Source organism: Penaeus chinensis, chromosome 15 (genome assembly GCF_019202785.1).
Source record: "Penaeus chinensis breed Huanghai No. 1 chromosome 15, ASM1920278v2, whole genome shotgun sequence".
Taxonomy (NCBI): domain Eukaryota; kingdom Metazoa; phylum Arthropoda; class Malacostraca; order Decapoda; family Penaeidae; genus Penaeus; species Penaeus chinensis.
The window spans coordinates 20,367,830-20,380,638 of record NC_061833.1 but is presented as its reverse complement, the minus strand read 5'-3'; the positions used below and the strand labels follow the sequence as shown (position 1 = coordinate 20,380,638).

The 12,809-nt window shown below is 42.4% G+C and overlaps 1 protein-coding gene across 3 annotated transcripts in view; it reads right to left on the bottom strand.

Moving 5' to 3' along the window:
- Positions 1–2,101: 2,101 nt before the first annotated feature.
- Positions 2,102–12,809, bottom strand: part of LOC125032673 (ceramide glucosyltransferase-like) — an 82,395-nt gene continuing 71,687 nt past the window's right edge. For 2 of the 3 annotated variants that reach the window (XM_047623925.1, XM_047623924.1), the window contains exons 4-9: positions 9,376–9,478; positions 8,843–9,057; positions 5,907–6,036; positions 5,623–5,776; positions 4,655–4,844; positions 2,102–4,417 (exon numbers count right to left, since the gene is read on the bottom strand). In XM_047623925.1, the coding sequence (XP_047479881.1) occupies positions 4,235–4,417; positions 4,655–4,844; positions 5,623–5,776; positions 5,907–6,036; positions 8,843–9,057; positions 9,376–9,478 (975 nt within the window). In that variant the 3' untranslated portion in view covers positions 2,102–4,234. The remainder of the gene's footprint in view (positions 4,418–4,654; positions 4,845–5,622; positions 5,777–5,906; positions 6,037–8,842; positions 9,058–9,375; positions 9,479–12,809) is intronic. The other variant, XM_047623926.1, reaches the window with a different exon arrangement.

The following is a 12,809-nucleotide window of genomic DNA, read 5'->3' as shown; positions in this document are numbered from 1 at the left end:
CTTTGAGGTCTAGCACAGTTATTGTGCTTTGTAACCATTAACAATTAACCAATCATAATATATCATGACGTTTACAGAAATTTATACACCTGTCTTCACCGGCCATACCCTCTTAGCTTTGGGCACAACCTTCCCCTCCCACTAGCTACTCACAAAACCGACAACCCAGCAATACATATTAGGTTATTTATAACCAGTGTTGATTATATATAATCAGTTATCTTAGTCTTATATTTATGTATAGACGCTGTAATGGCATCCGTGAATAAAATTAAAGATTAACCCCAATCTTTTCAAGCCATCCGTAGTACAAGAATGTAAACAAACACAAAAGTGCCACTTCCACTGTCCACGGAAAACAGGGTGAACCAGGTATAAATGCAGGCAACTGTACCTCTCAAAAATAAACGTAGAAAATAAACAAAATACAAGAAAAATAGAATCCATGCAAGACTTGATTCTTAAGTGTCTTTGTGGGATTTACCATTTTGAGTGTAGAGGGAATGGGAGATCGAAAGGGTGGATGAGAGATAGGCATGGTTATTGGATCATGATTAGAAACTGTTGAATGTCTTCAAAAGTTCTGAGAGGGAGTTGGGCTGAGAAAAGGAGGTCATTTTATAAGGGGTAGAAAAGGGGGATTGACATCTGAGGAGAATGGAAGGTAGGTGTAAGAGTGGATCCGAAGATGATGGGTGGAACATTTAGATTATCTGATATGATGGTAGAGCAAGGAGGAAGAGTATGCACTGGGAAAGTGGTAGAGACTGGAGTGTTTGACTTTAGAATGGCAAAAGAATTTGGCTGGGAGGTAGAAGTTGGAATGTAAAGAGTAGGAGGAAGAGATACTGGGGAGATATAGAAACATCTTGGGGAGAATGAGAAGGGGTAGAGCAAAGGGCAGCACTGGAATAGGGAGCATGCCTAGCCTCATGTAAAATGAGGTTGAGTTTGAGTCTGAGGACTGCTATGTCAGACTCAAACTTGTAGGTAGGGTAGCCTCTATAATATATATGATGGGAACCACCACAACTGGCACACTGTACAGGGCAGTTTGATATATAGTGGGGCAGCAGGCTGTGGAGCAACACTGCTTGTCCGGGTTGCTAAAACGCCAACATTTCTGACATTAATGGTGGATGCGTCAATATGATCAGACAGGGCAGGACTCCACTAATATAAACTTCATAGGAAAGGTCATGTCTATGAAAGGTAATCTTTGGTAATATTGATGTAGGATTTTCGGCAACCCCTAGTATAGCAGTCTACCGATACTAAATCATAGGCAACGAGGCCGGCAAATCCTTGTTGTAGATAGGACAATCAGGCAGGGAGATAGAACCAGTTCTGGTACAAGTATTAAGGGAGGAGTAAGGCTGGGCTGGAATAGGTTTATTAGTGAAGTCAGTCAGGGTAGATAATGATTGAGCTAGGAACTTGGATGTAATTGTGGCAAGGTGTAAGTGATTAGAACTACTGAGAAAGGAAATTTGTCTACTAGTTTTTGAAGACACTGGGTGAAGGGGGTTGTAAAGGGAATCACAAAAAAAAATTGATCCCACTTAGCTGGGCCAAAAAATGAGGTACTCAAAAGATTTCTTGAGGTTGTAGTTGAAGGATAAGGACAGGAGGAAGAGGAAGTGAGGTAGCACTTTGGGGAAGTGGACAATAAGGATGGATAGAAGTAATATGAGAAAAGGGTGTTGGTGGAGAGGTGGTGGTTTTGAGAGGAGCAAATATTTTAGGCTTCCTTGCAGCTTTGTGTTTTGCATTTCCCACTGGGGAAGTCCCAAATACTCTGACTCAAATATAAATTTCAATGCATGTACATTATAAAAAACAAGAAAATAACCTAGATGACTTCCCCATTTTGAATTCACTCTCCCTTGATTAGGCTAAAAATCAGGAGGCGGCTGCTACTCATTCCTATAGGAAAGTTCATTGCCTAAAGGATGCAAGAAAATGTATATCCAATAATGCATGTTCATACATTTGGAAAGTAGAGTTTATAAATATATATACACATATACATATATATATATATTTAGTAGACAATGCTTGGACAATCAGTGGTATCAGAAGGTATAAAAATATAGGTGTATATAAAAAACACTTTTAATTAACCAGCTAACATAATCTAGTGATACAACTTGCTTACAAACAAACATATCTCCAGTAGTCAACACTCATAAAGGTTTAAACCTGTAGGATTCTGAATGAGTACATTTCAAACATATCTGAACATATACACAAATTTTGTGAGGAATAATGTCTAAAAAAAAAAAAAATGATAGTGACTTTTATCTGCTAAAACGTAAGATAAGAAACATCTTATTAATGACTGATCTTTGGATAGCACTTACATTAGCTTTGTACAAATAGTTATATTAATACCATCTGAGTTCTATTAAATTTTCCTTAACAACTATGATCACATCAGACAGGACAAAGGAGTTTAAACAATGTTATTTAAATTTGCTAACTTTACCAAACAAATCTGATATTTTGTTCTGTCATAATTTTTCATTCCAGGTGACAACTATCATATCATATATACCATATTTCTACCTAATTATTCTTCTGTAACAATTTATGAGTTTAGTTTCTACATTCATATCCCTTTTTTAAAATGTATTACAAACATGTTGTATCTTGCAATGATAATAACTCCTTTAAGATTTGTTTTGTTTAATTCACCTGCACAGTTAGCTGTGCTTACAATATAACAAATACCTAAAAAAAATAAAAAAAATAAATAAAATAAAAAATAATCATTTACTCCAGAAAAACTCTTCTACTATGTGCATATTTTAACACAACTAAGGACACCAAAAAACATCTATTCACTTGTGTCTTGAGCAAAACCTTTGGTTCCTTTCACTTAGAAAAAACTAAAAATGCCATGAGTTATTTCTTATATATAATACATATATACAAAATGTAAATGCAAGTGAATGCTACATCTGTAAAAGGCACAGAATGCAAGCACTATTTCAAGCATTCCTAATTTCTGGACATCTACAGCTTAATACAAAGAGATTTGGTTCAATATATTTACAATGCTCCCTCTCATATTCGCCCCCACATCATTAACATATCTGAACAAAAGACACATATCCACAAACACAAATACACAAACACGCAAATAGTCATTCACTCACTATGGTAGGCTAATAAATTTTGTACATCCAATGATTTCACTCTTACACACACAACTTTGTCAACTGTGACTGATAAAACAAAGGATGAAGTCTCTAATCAACTGTATTTATACAAATAAATATAAACAAGTCAAACGGAATACAAGCATTAAGCAAGATTCTCCACACTATTCAATCTCCTTCCATTCATTAACCACTTCTGGGGGTACCATGCAAGAGGAATTATATAAGGCTACCTCTCCATTACACCATTTTTTGTAAAGGTAAACAGATATTCGAACTTCACACATGGCAGCCTGCTTTATGTGGGACGGAATATGGCATTAACATTTATGTTGTTTCTTTCAGAGAGACTATTGGAAACCATTTAGTATGAGATGCTTCCACTCAGCTGAGCTCTACAACAAAGAGACTTCATAATAAGCTACTTTGCAGGAGTACAATATTGAAAGCCTCTTAAAGATATCTGGTCCACCTGTAATCAAACATCTACAGTGTACAGATGCCAATTATGACCTTGAAGGATTTTATTCCTCTGAGAAAATGCAAATTCTTTTTTCATTATAAGTGCCTCTGAATTTTAATTTTCCTGCAATCGCTGTAAGAAGCATACCCACACATGATATCACTGCCAAATATCAGCATACAAAAATGTTAAGCAATAGCTCATTAGTGTCACAATATGGACCAACAGGAGATAAAATGACACTAGTTAATAAACTAGTAACCACACCTGGGAAAATCAGGTTACAGCATAAGGGCAGTTAGTAGAAGTCCAAATGTTGACCCATGGAAAATTAATTTCTCTGTTTTTAAATCTTGCAAATTACTTTTTTTCTTTATCAAACGATTTCAATTATAATATGCTTCAAAGTAAAACAATCTTCTGCTGATGCTGCTATATATATGGTGATTCTAAACTCCTGTCCTCATACAAAAACTTGCATACATTTACTGCACCTAATGAACTAATGCCTACAAACTTCCTCGTAGAAAGTTTTTAAAAGATATTATGAAGGTATTATGGTCAGTTTTGCAGCCGATTGTAAGCGAAGTCCTGTTTCACAACTTCCTCACATAACAGCAACCTTTGTGTTAACAGGCTCCGCTATACCACCCCAGCGAAGCTTGAACGACTTGTGACGCCAGCTGATAACAGGGTTCCATACGGCGTGCACAAAAATGAAGATAGCGCTTATTTCTCGGAACAACCAGCTGATCACAAATTCGAACTTGCTGAAGGGAGGAGGCCCATTCTGGAAAGAAGAAAATATTTTTTAATGCCACTTCACAAAACAGGCACAAAATAATGTACTCAGGATAAAAGAACTCAATCAAGCATGTAATCTCATTCTTTGTGATAAATTAATGAACCCAGAAATAAACTATTTCATATCAATCTTCTCAAAATTAATACTAGCATTAAAGGAATTACAAGGGATAAAAAAAATATGTGATGATTGATGACGGGAAAAGTTGCACAAAACACTTACTTGCACTATATTGAGCATAATCCAGTCAGCAAGGGACCACGTAAGTGTGTGGAACAAAAAGAAGGTGAGGTAGTCTGCACGCAGTAAAACGGCACCCGCCCAGGATGCTATAAGCCCCAGCACCATACATTCACTGAGCGGCTCAAGAAGCAAAGTGTGTGGTACCATAGCTATACGCAATTTACACCATCTGCAAAAAAAGAAAGCCATTTTTCTTCATGTTTATAGGAATCCCTCAAGAATCCTTCGCTATTTAGGATTTTAAGTATTCAATCAAAGCTCTCAAAACTAGCATCACAACCACCTTAATTAGCTATTAGGAAATTCTGTGCTTTTCTATTTCTAGAACGCATGCATATAACAGGAATTCTACCTTGATAATGATCAAATAGCTGAACAAAGTTTTCCCCCTACATATCTAATAAACCAGAGAACTAGATTTGGTACCTTTTTACTATTTACACAGCTTTTCTAAAAAACTGACATTTGTACATCATTCAGAGCAATGAAATAACTGAAAATAAGAGGACTTGCTGTTAGCCTGGGAGAAAGCAAATCATCTTGACAACTCATATTACATATCTTGGTGTTCTCAGGTCTCTGACATAATAATTTTGCTCCTCTTTTGCAAATATCCGAACCCACATCCTAATAACTGCCATAATTACCTGAGGGCAAAGGCTCTGTCTGGAAAAATTTTCCTTGAGAAACTAAACCTCGAACTAACTGGTACCTCTCTACAGAAATAAGTATATACTACTAAAAACAAATCTTCATGGTATCAATAACCATTCAAATAACATTTAATAATCTAAAATGAAATAATTATGCATAATCCCCTTTTCATACAACATATCTGCTTCGACAATTTGCCAGAGTTAGTTAACCAGCAACCACCTACACTAAAGAATATGTATATGAATAGCAGATTATTCACTTAAAAATAAATAAATAAATAGATAAAATACCTTGTTAATCTTGACAGAAAACCCTTCACTCGGGTTGTTCCAGCATTCTGACATGCTGGCTGCGAAGAGATGCGAATGCCCCATCCTCGGCCCTGAATGTACTTAGCAAAGAAGTAGTCCTCTGCTAAGTATACGCCAAAAGCACTAATGCCTGCTGAAGCAATTTCAATTAATTATCTTCGTAGAAATTCATAAAATAAATAAAATAGAATAAATTGCATACATTACATAGCATATACCAACTATTTTGCAAAACCTGAACATCTTTCATATGTAAAACTGACCTCCATCCTCATCCAGGACCTTCTTCCTCATCAGGCAGGACATGCCGGTACAGCAGTTGACTCTCAAGCCAAAAGCGTCCAAGAGTCCAAGGAAAAGATACATCCTTGCATGACTCGTCCCAAAGTATACCTAAAATGCAAAGATAGAATGTGATTGCTTAATTTTCTGTCATGTGTATCATTTAGATTTACACATGCATGCACACGCACACGCACACGCACACGCACATATACTGTACATATACGTATCAGCCTGTTTATTGTGACATGTAGAAAAGGTGTGAATGAGAACACATATCTTCAAAATACAAGAGGTGTATTTGACAGGTTTCAATTCTATCTTCATCAGAAATATGATAAATTGAAACAGTGAAATACACGTCTTGTACTTTAAAGACCTTCAGTCTCATTCACACCTTTTCTAAATTTGTCACAATGATGTGTATATGTACAGTATGTGTGTTCATGTTGTTTGTGTGTATATATATCTGTATTATATTCTACATATATACATGTATATAAAAGAGAGAGAGAGAGAGAGAGAGAGAGAGAGTGAGAGTGAGAGTGAGAGTGAGAGTGAGAGTGAGAGTGAGAGTGAGAGTGAGAGTGAGAGTGAGAGTGAGAGAGAGAGAGAGAGAGAGAGAGAGAGAGAGAGAGAGAGAGAGAGAGAGAGAGTGAGTGAGTGAGTGAGTGAGTGAGTGAGTGAGTGAGTGAGTGAGTGTGTGTGTGTGTGTGTGTGTGTGTGTGTGTGTGTGTGTGTGTGTGTGTGTGTGTGCACACTCGCGCGCATGCAAGTTTGTATACATACATACATATACTTAAACATAAATATATATACACATACATACAAAAACACACACACAAACAATATGCAAATCTTCTAATGAGCTTGCACCTCAGGTTACATTATTTTATAAGTGCCAATTTGGAACCATTTTTCTTTTATCCTCTTCTCCCACTATTTTTAATTTCACAGAGCAGCACATCGGCAAGCAAAATTGAATGAAAATGGAGCTGCCTGCAGATAATCAAACCTGCCCCGCCCTCACAGCTGCCGAAAAGACATGCAAAAATGTTTCTCAAGGTGAATCTCAATTTCCAGATCATAAAACCGCCGCTGGCTATATACTGCATATATGTATTTGTATATACAGCGAATAAAAATCGATCCTCACTTTAATAATTGTATTGATGGCTTCATATCCTCTGCCTGTTCTCATGGTTTGGTATATATATGTCCCCTCTTTAACAATTTTAAGTTTTCACTCAAGACAGATGACAAAATAAATAATAATGATCATAGCGACCTCGTATAAGAATGGGACAAAGCTACAGGAAAGAAGATAAACATGCGTACACATACATACACACACGTAGTTAGACATGTAAAATATGAGGAATAAAACAACATGGTCCAGCACACAGAAACTGCTATCCCCCGTCTGCCCTGGAGTAATTAACATGCAAAGTTCATAGACTTCTCAGAACCCACTCTTCTCCATTCCAGCCCATTCTCCTGCCCCGCTCCTTCCCTCCAGCACCCCGAGGGCAGGTTCAATAAGGAAAAGAATTGATGATGTGAGCATTTTCCACCACGCATCCACTGATATCCACAAATCACGCCCACCCACTGCTTATCAGAAGCTTATCAGGAGTGTATCCCCTAATGGTACGAAGTCCATAAAATAATTCAATGAAACCCCTGTTGATTAAAGTGTGTGTGTGTGTGTGTGTGTGTGTGTGTGTGTGTGTGTGTGTGTGTGTGTGTGTGTGTGTGTGTGTGTGTGTGTGTGTGTGTGTGTGTGCGTGTGTGCGTGTGTGCGTGTGTGCGTGTGTGCGTATGCGTGTGCGTGTGTGCGTGTGCGTGTGTATGTGTGCGTGTGTGTGCGTGCGTGCGCGCGCGACCTCATTCCTATTTTTTTCTTACTTGGTAAATCATTTACAAAATGATAAGAAATAACTGGAATCAACTGTGGTCCCCTTGTGTCCATGCCAAACATACAAAAACCGTCCAAGAATGCAAATGTAAACAAAAGAATCACTATAAAACAAGCTCCGTGAATCCCTTCGGTATTTTCATTACACACGCAAAATAGCGCAAGTCGTGCATGCCTCTTGACGAACGCCAGGGCTGGCGCTCGAGACGAGCCATTCATTCTCCGAGACTATATATCCTTACGACCTGAAACCTCGCAAACTTCTTTTCATCAATTCGCAATGACATTCTGCGCATGTTTCAAGAGGATTTTACGAGGTTCCACGTATGCACGAAAAGTGGCATGAATAGTGCGTAGTGTTTGAGGCCCGCCAGTACCCGCCTGATTCTCGCCGCTCTGCCAATACTGGACGTGCAACCAGATAACCTTGCCCGAGGCACTCTGGCCTTTGCCTAGCTACAGCGCGGCTCCGACCCATGCAAGATCTACTCAAGGGGCAAATATATAGGAGAAATATGCTGATACCCAGGGCAATCCTGCAACTTTAGTTCCCATATACGTTTGAGAAATGGAAAAGAATCAATATTACCGCATATATAAGTAACCTCTTCTCTTTTACGCTCCTGAGGCGCGGGGATAGCAAGTTAACAGATTCGCAAGGGAGAATACTTTAAAGTGCGAGTAATTTTTTTTTTTTTTAATATTGCTTCCTTATTCACAGTTTTACTTTACATTTTTAAAACCAAGTTCAACAAGGACATCTTCACAAGCTTCCTTCGGGCTAAGACAACTCTCGATTGTACGAACATTTCTAGTTAAAACAAAGGCGTGGACACACATGGGGGACAGACAGACAGACAGACAGACACACACACACACACACACACACACACACACACACACACACACACACACACACACACACACACACACACACACACACACACACACACACACACACAGAGGTCACCCCCACCCCCGCTCTCCGACGACGCTCACCTTTTCCAGTATAGCAGGCCACCCCTTCCTGTCGCAAGTGAAGGGCATTTGATGGACGATGCCCACGTCGGGCGTCATGTGGGCCACCATGTCCGTGAGCGTGTCCTCCTTCATGAGCAGGCCTGAGTCGGACACCAGCACCAGCTCGTGCTTGGCCGCAAGGTACCCAGGCTGCATGTTGTTGATTTTGGGGTTGACGCCGACCTCCACGCCACCTGCGGAACAACAAGGCGTCTCAGATTTGTCGCCGCTACATCATGGATCAAGCCAATGGCAAGCCGTCATGGGAAAATGTGTGGAAGATCACAAAAGAATCATATATGCATGACGGAAGAACAAACTGTATCCGCCACAAATAAATAAATAAATAAATAAATAAATGCAAATAGAATAACAACGATGTTAACGGAAGTAATAGAAACAACAATCACTATCATAATGAATAATTCTGATGGTCACCATGGCAATACCATCGCTGAGGTAAAGCAACAAACCAAAAATAATATTTTAAGGCATACGGACAGGCTCCTCACCTATGAAGTACGAAGCGTCGACATGCGGGTGCTTCTTCATAAGCTGCTGCACGATCATGATGCTTGGGTCGCCCTCCTCCTGGATGCAGAAGAGGAGCTCGAACTGGGAGGTGGGAAAAAAAGAGTGTTATTGATACTTTCGCTGTTCTAAAACGGGTCTTTTTTTACCCCCAACAGGGATCAAAGAGAAATGTACCTTTATTATATGCCGGCATGTTTTCTCTCCTCGTAGATCCACACGCGCGTCACACACAAACCACAGTCGGTCAAAACGTATTCCCTTCCCTTGCGTCACCGCATAACGTTACGAGTTCAAGTCCGGTATTAACCAAAACCGTTTCATTTTCCCGTCAACTTGAAGTCCCTGTTGCCCAGCCAGTCGGATAATTAGGCCTTGTTCTATGCGATATTCGAGAAGGAATTTTGCCACTTGACATATTAAACAATTTTTCTCCTCCTTGGCAATGTTATGACTTCTATAACCAGTTATTTTTTTTATGTAGTCTATTGTCTTCGGGATAATAGGCGTATAGCGAGTGATGTGATGTAATATATATGTATTTTTTTTTTAATTAAAACATTGGATTTTTCCTTATTTTTCGCATTCATACCATCCAAATTCGACACCCATGAGGTGTTCTCACTGAATTTTACGAGCGGCTGTTCGATTATCTTAATTCCCAATACAATCCAGTATGCTATAATCGCACCGATATTACCGACACAACACCACTAACAATAAACTACCGAGCACGTTGTCAATTAAACATTATGAGAAGGAAAAGGAAGAGAAGGAAAAATAAAATGTGAAGATAGAAGATGAAGGAATAAGAATAAGATGAAGGAAGAAGAAGAGGAATAAGAATAAGAATAAGAATAAGAAGAAGGAGGAGAGGAAGAAGAAGGAGGAGGAGGAGGAGAGGAAGAAGAAGAAGGAGGAGGAGAGGAAAAAGAAGAAGCACAAGAAGAAGATGAAGAAAGAAGAAGAAAATAGAAGAAAAGATAAGAAGACTTACACGACGACACGTTAGCAGCACAAGGTCAGAGGGAAAAAAAAAACGCCGTTTACCCTGGCCTTGGCTTCGTAGTATGGCGGCTCAAAACAAAAGCGCAACCCAGACTTTCCCAGCCGCCCCCCTTTGTCCCTCCCGTTCTCGCCTCAACCTCTTCAACGGGCAATGCGGGGGCCTCCTTTTCAACCTTCCACTACCCTTCCCCTTTCCCTCCTCCCATCCCATCCCTCCCCTATCCAACCCCACCCCCCCACCTTCTTTCCAACCCCTCCCCCACCCGCGCTCCCGCCCTCCCGCCCTCACACCCCGCGACCTAAGGCAACGCTATCCACGCCCGCCTCAGGGATATTGAAGACGGGCGCCGTGCGTGGGAGGTCCTCAATTCACGCAATTTCCCGACAGATGTTTCTCTTGCCGCCGGTGGTGGTAAGGGTGCCTTTTGGCAGTGGAGAGAGCGAGGGGGGAGGAGGGAAGGGGGGGAGGAGGGAAGGAAGAGGAGGAGGGAAGGGAGGGAGGAGGGAAGGAAGAGGAGGAGGGAAGGGAGAGAGGAGGGAAGGGAGGGAGGAGGGAAGGGAGGGAGGAGGGAAGGGAGGGAGGAGGGAAGGGAGGGAGGAGGGAAGGGAGGGAGGAGGGAAGGGAGGGAGAGGGAGGGAGGGAGGAGGGAAGGGAGGGAGGAGGGAAGGGGGGATGGGAGGGGAGGAAAAGGGAAAGAAGGGAAGGGAAGGGAGGAGAGTTAACATAATGGTTAGGAGGGTAGGAGAGGAGTGGATATGGAGGGAAGGGAAGAGAGGAGGGGAAGGAAGGGAAGGCGAGAGGAAGAAAAGAGGAAAAAGGAGGAAGAGGGAAATTAGGAGAGAGAGAGAGAGAGAGAGAGAGAGAGAGTGAGAGAGAGGGAGAGGAGAGAGAGAGAGGAGAGAGAGGAGAGAGAGAGAGAGAGAGAGAGAGAGAGAGAGAGAGAGGGAGAGAGAGGGAGAGAGAGAGAGGGAGAGAGAGGGAGAGAGAGGGAGAGAGAGAGAGAGAGAGAGAGAGAGAGAGAGAGAGAGAGAGAGAGAGAGAGAGAGAGAGAGAGAGGGAGAGAGAGAGAGAGAGAGAGAGAGAGAGAGGGGGGAGAGAAAGAGAAAGAAAAAGAGAAAGAGAGAGAGGGAGAGAAAGGGAGGGAGGGAGAGAAAGAGAGGGAGGGAGGGAGGAGGGAGGGGGGGGGCAGGAATAGGAATAGGAATAGGGATAAGGATAGGGATAGGGATAGGGATAGGGATAGAGATAGAGAGATAGGGATAGAGATTGAGTTAGAGGAAGAGAGAAAACATATAGACTATGAGCAGAAACGCGAGAGGAAAAAGAGAAGGAAAAAATCAAAGGAAATCGGAGAGAGGCAGCAAGGAGCAAAAGGGCCGAAGGATGCATTGGCGGCGGCGGCGAAGGAGGACCGGGGGGGGCGGCGCCGAGTAAAAGCGGTGTTCACGGGAGGACCGAGTGGAAGGCCGGCTGTGGCCACGTGATCACCGTCCGTGGGGCCAGAGTTCCCCTCCCTCCTCCGCCGCCATCGCCAAGGTCATGCCTGGCCATAGAGCCTCTTGCCCCGCTCCTCCAATCTGGGTCAAGGCCAGCATTTGCTCCCCCCTCCTCCTCCCCCTCCCATGCTTGCACGCGTGCTTGGTTCAAACACAAGCGAAAGTCTTGCCATTCACACCCTAACCGGTTCCTCCGGTGCGGCGGCGTGGTCACGTGACTCGCCAGGCTCCTACTGGTGGCTCCTCGCCCCCTTCCGGCCGGGTTATCAACACTCCCTCTTCCCTCTTTCCGCCTTCCTCAACTTCTCCCTTCTTTCCTCCCTTCTTTCCCCCCCTCCTCTCCCTCTCCTCTCCCTCTCCCCTCGTTCTTATCCCGGCCATGTCCTCTCGAGTGGAACCTGGTCTATATTTAACCCCGTGTCTCCCCTTCTCCTCCCCTCCCCCCCCCCTTCCCTCGTCAACATACATCCCGGGCGACGTCATCTGCTCCGCGGGTGACACAGGAGAACACCGGTGCTCCCCGCCCGCCCTCGTCCGCTCGCTCCCTTACGTCCAACGAGCGAGGAGGAGAAACGCCAGCAGGAGTTCCCACGGGGTCTACACCGAGCGGCCGACTACACGATGCCATCCCCCTCTCCCCCCCCCCCCCCACACACACACGGGAAAAAAAAAAAAAAAAAAAAAAAAAAAAAAAAAAAAAAAAAAAAAACAGCTCTGCATACCGAGCTCCTTTTCCTGTTACTACCTGGGCAAGGTTTTTGGCGGGATCAGCTTGGCGGCAGTTCTAATCCCGTAGCGACTTCGGCAACACACTATCCTTGGGACACGGTAGAGGTAAGTGCCACTAGGCAACATTCTGCCATGCGGGGAGAAGAAAAATTGACAATACGAACCGCTCGACACCTACAGA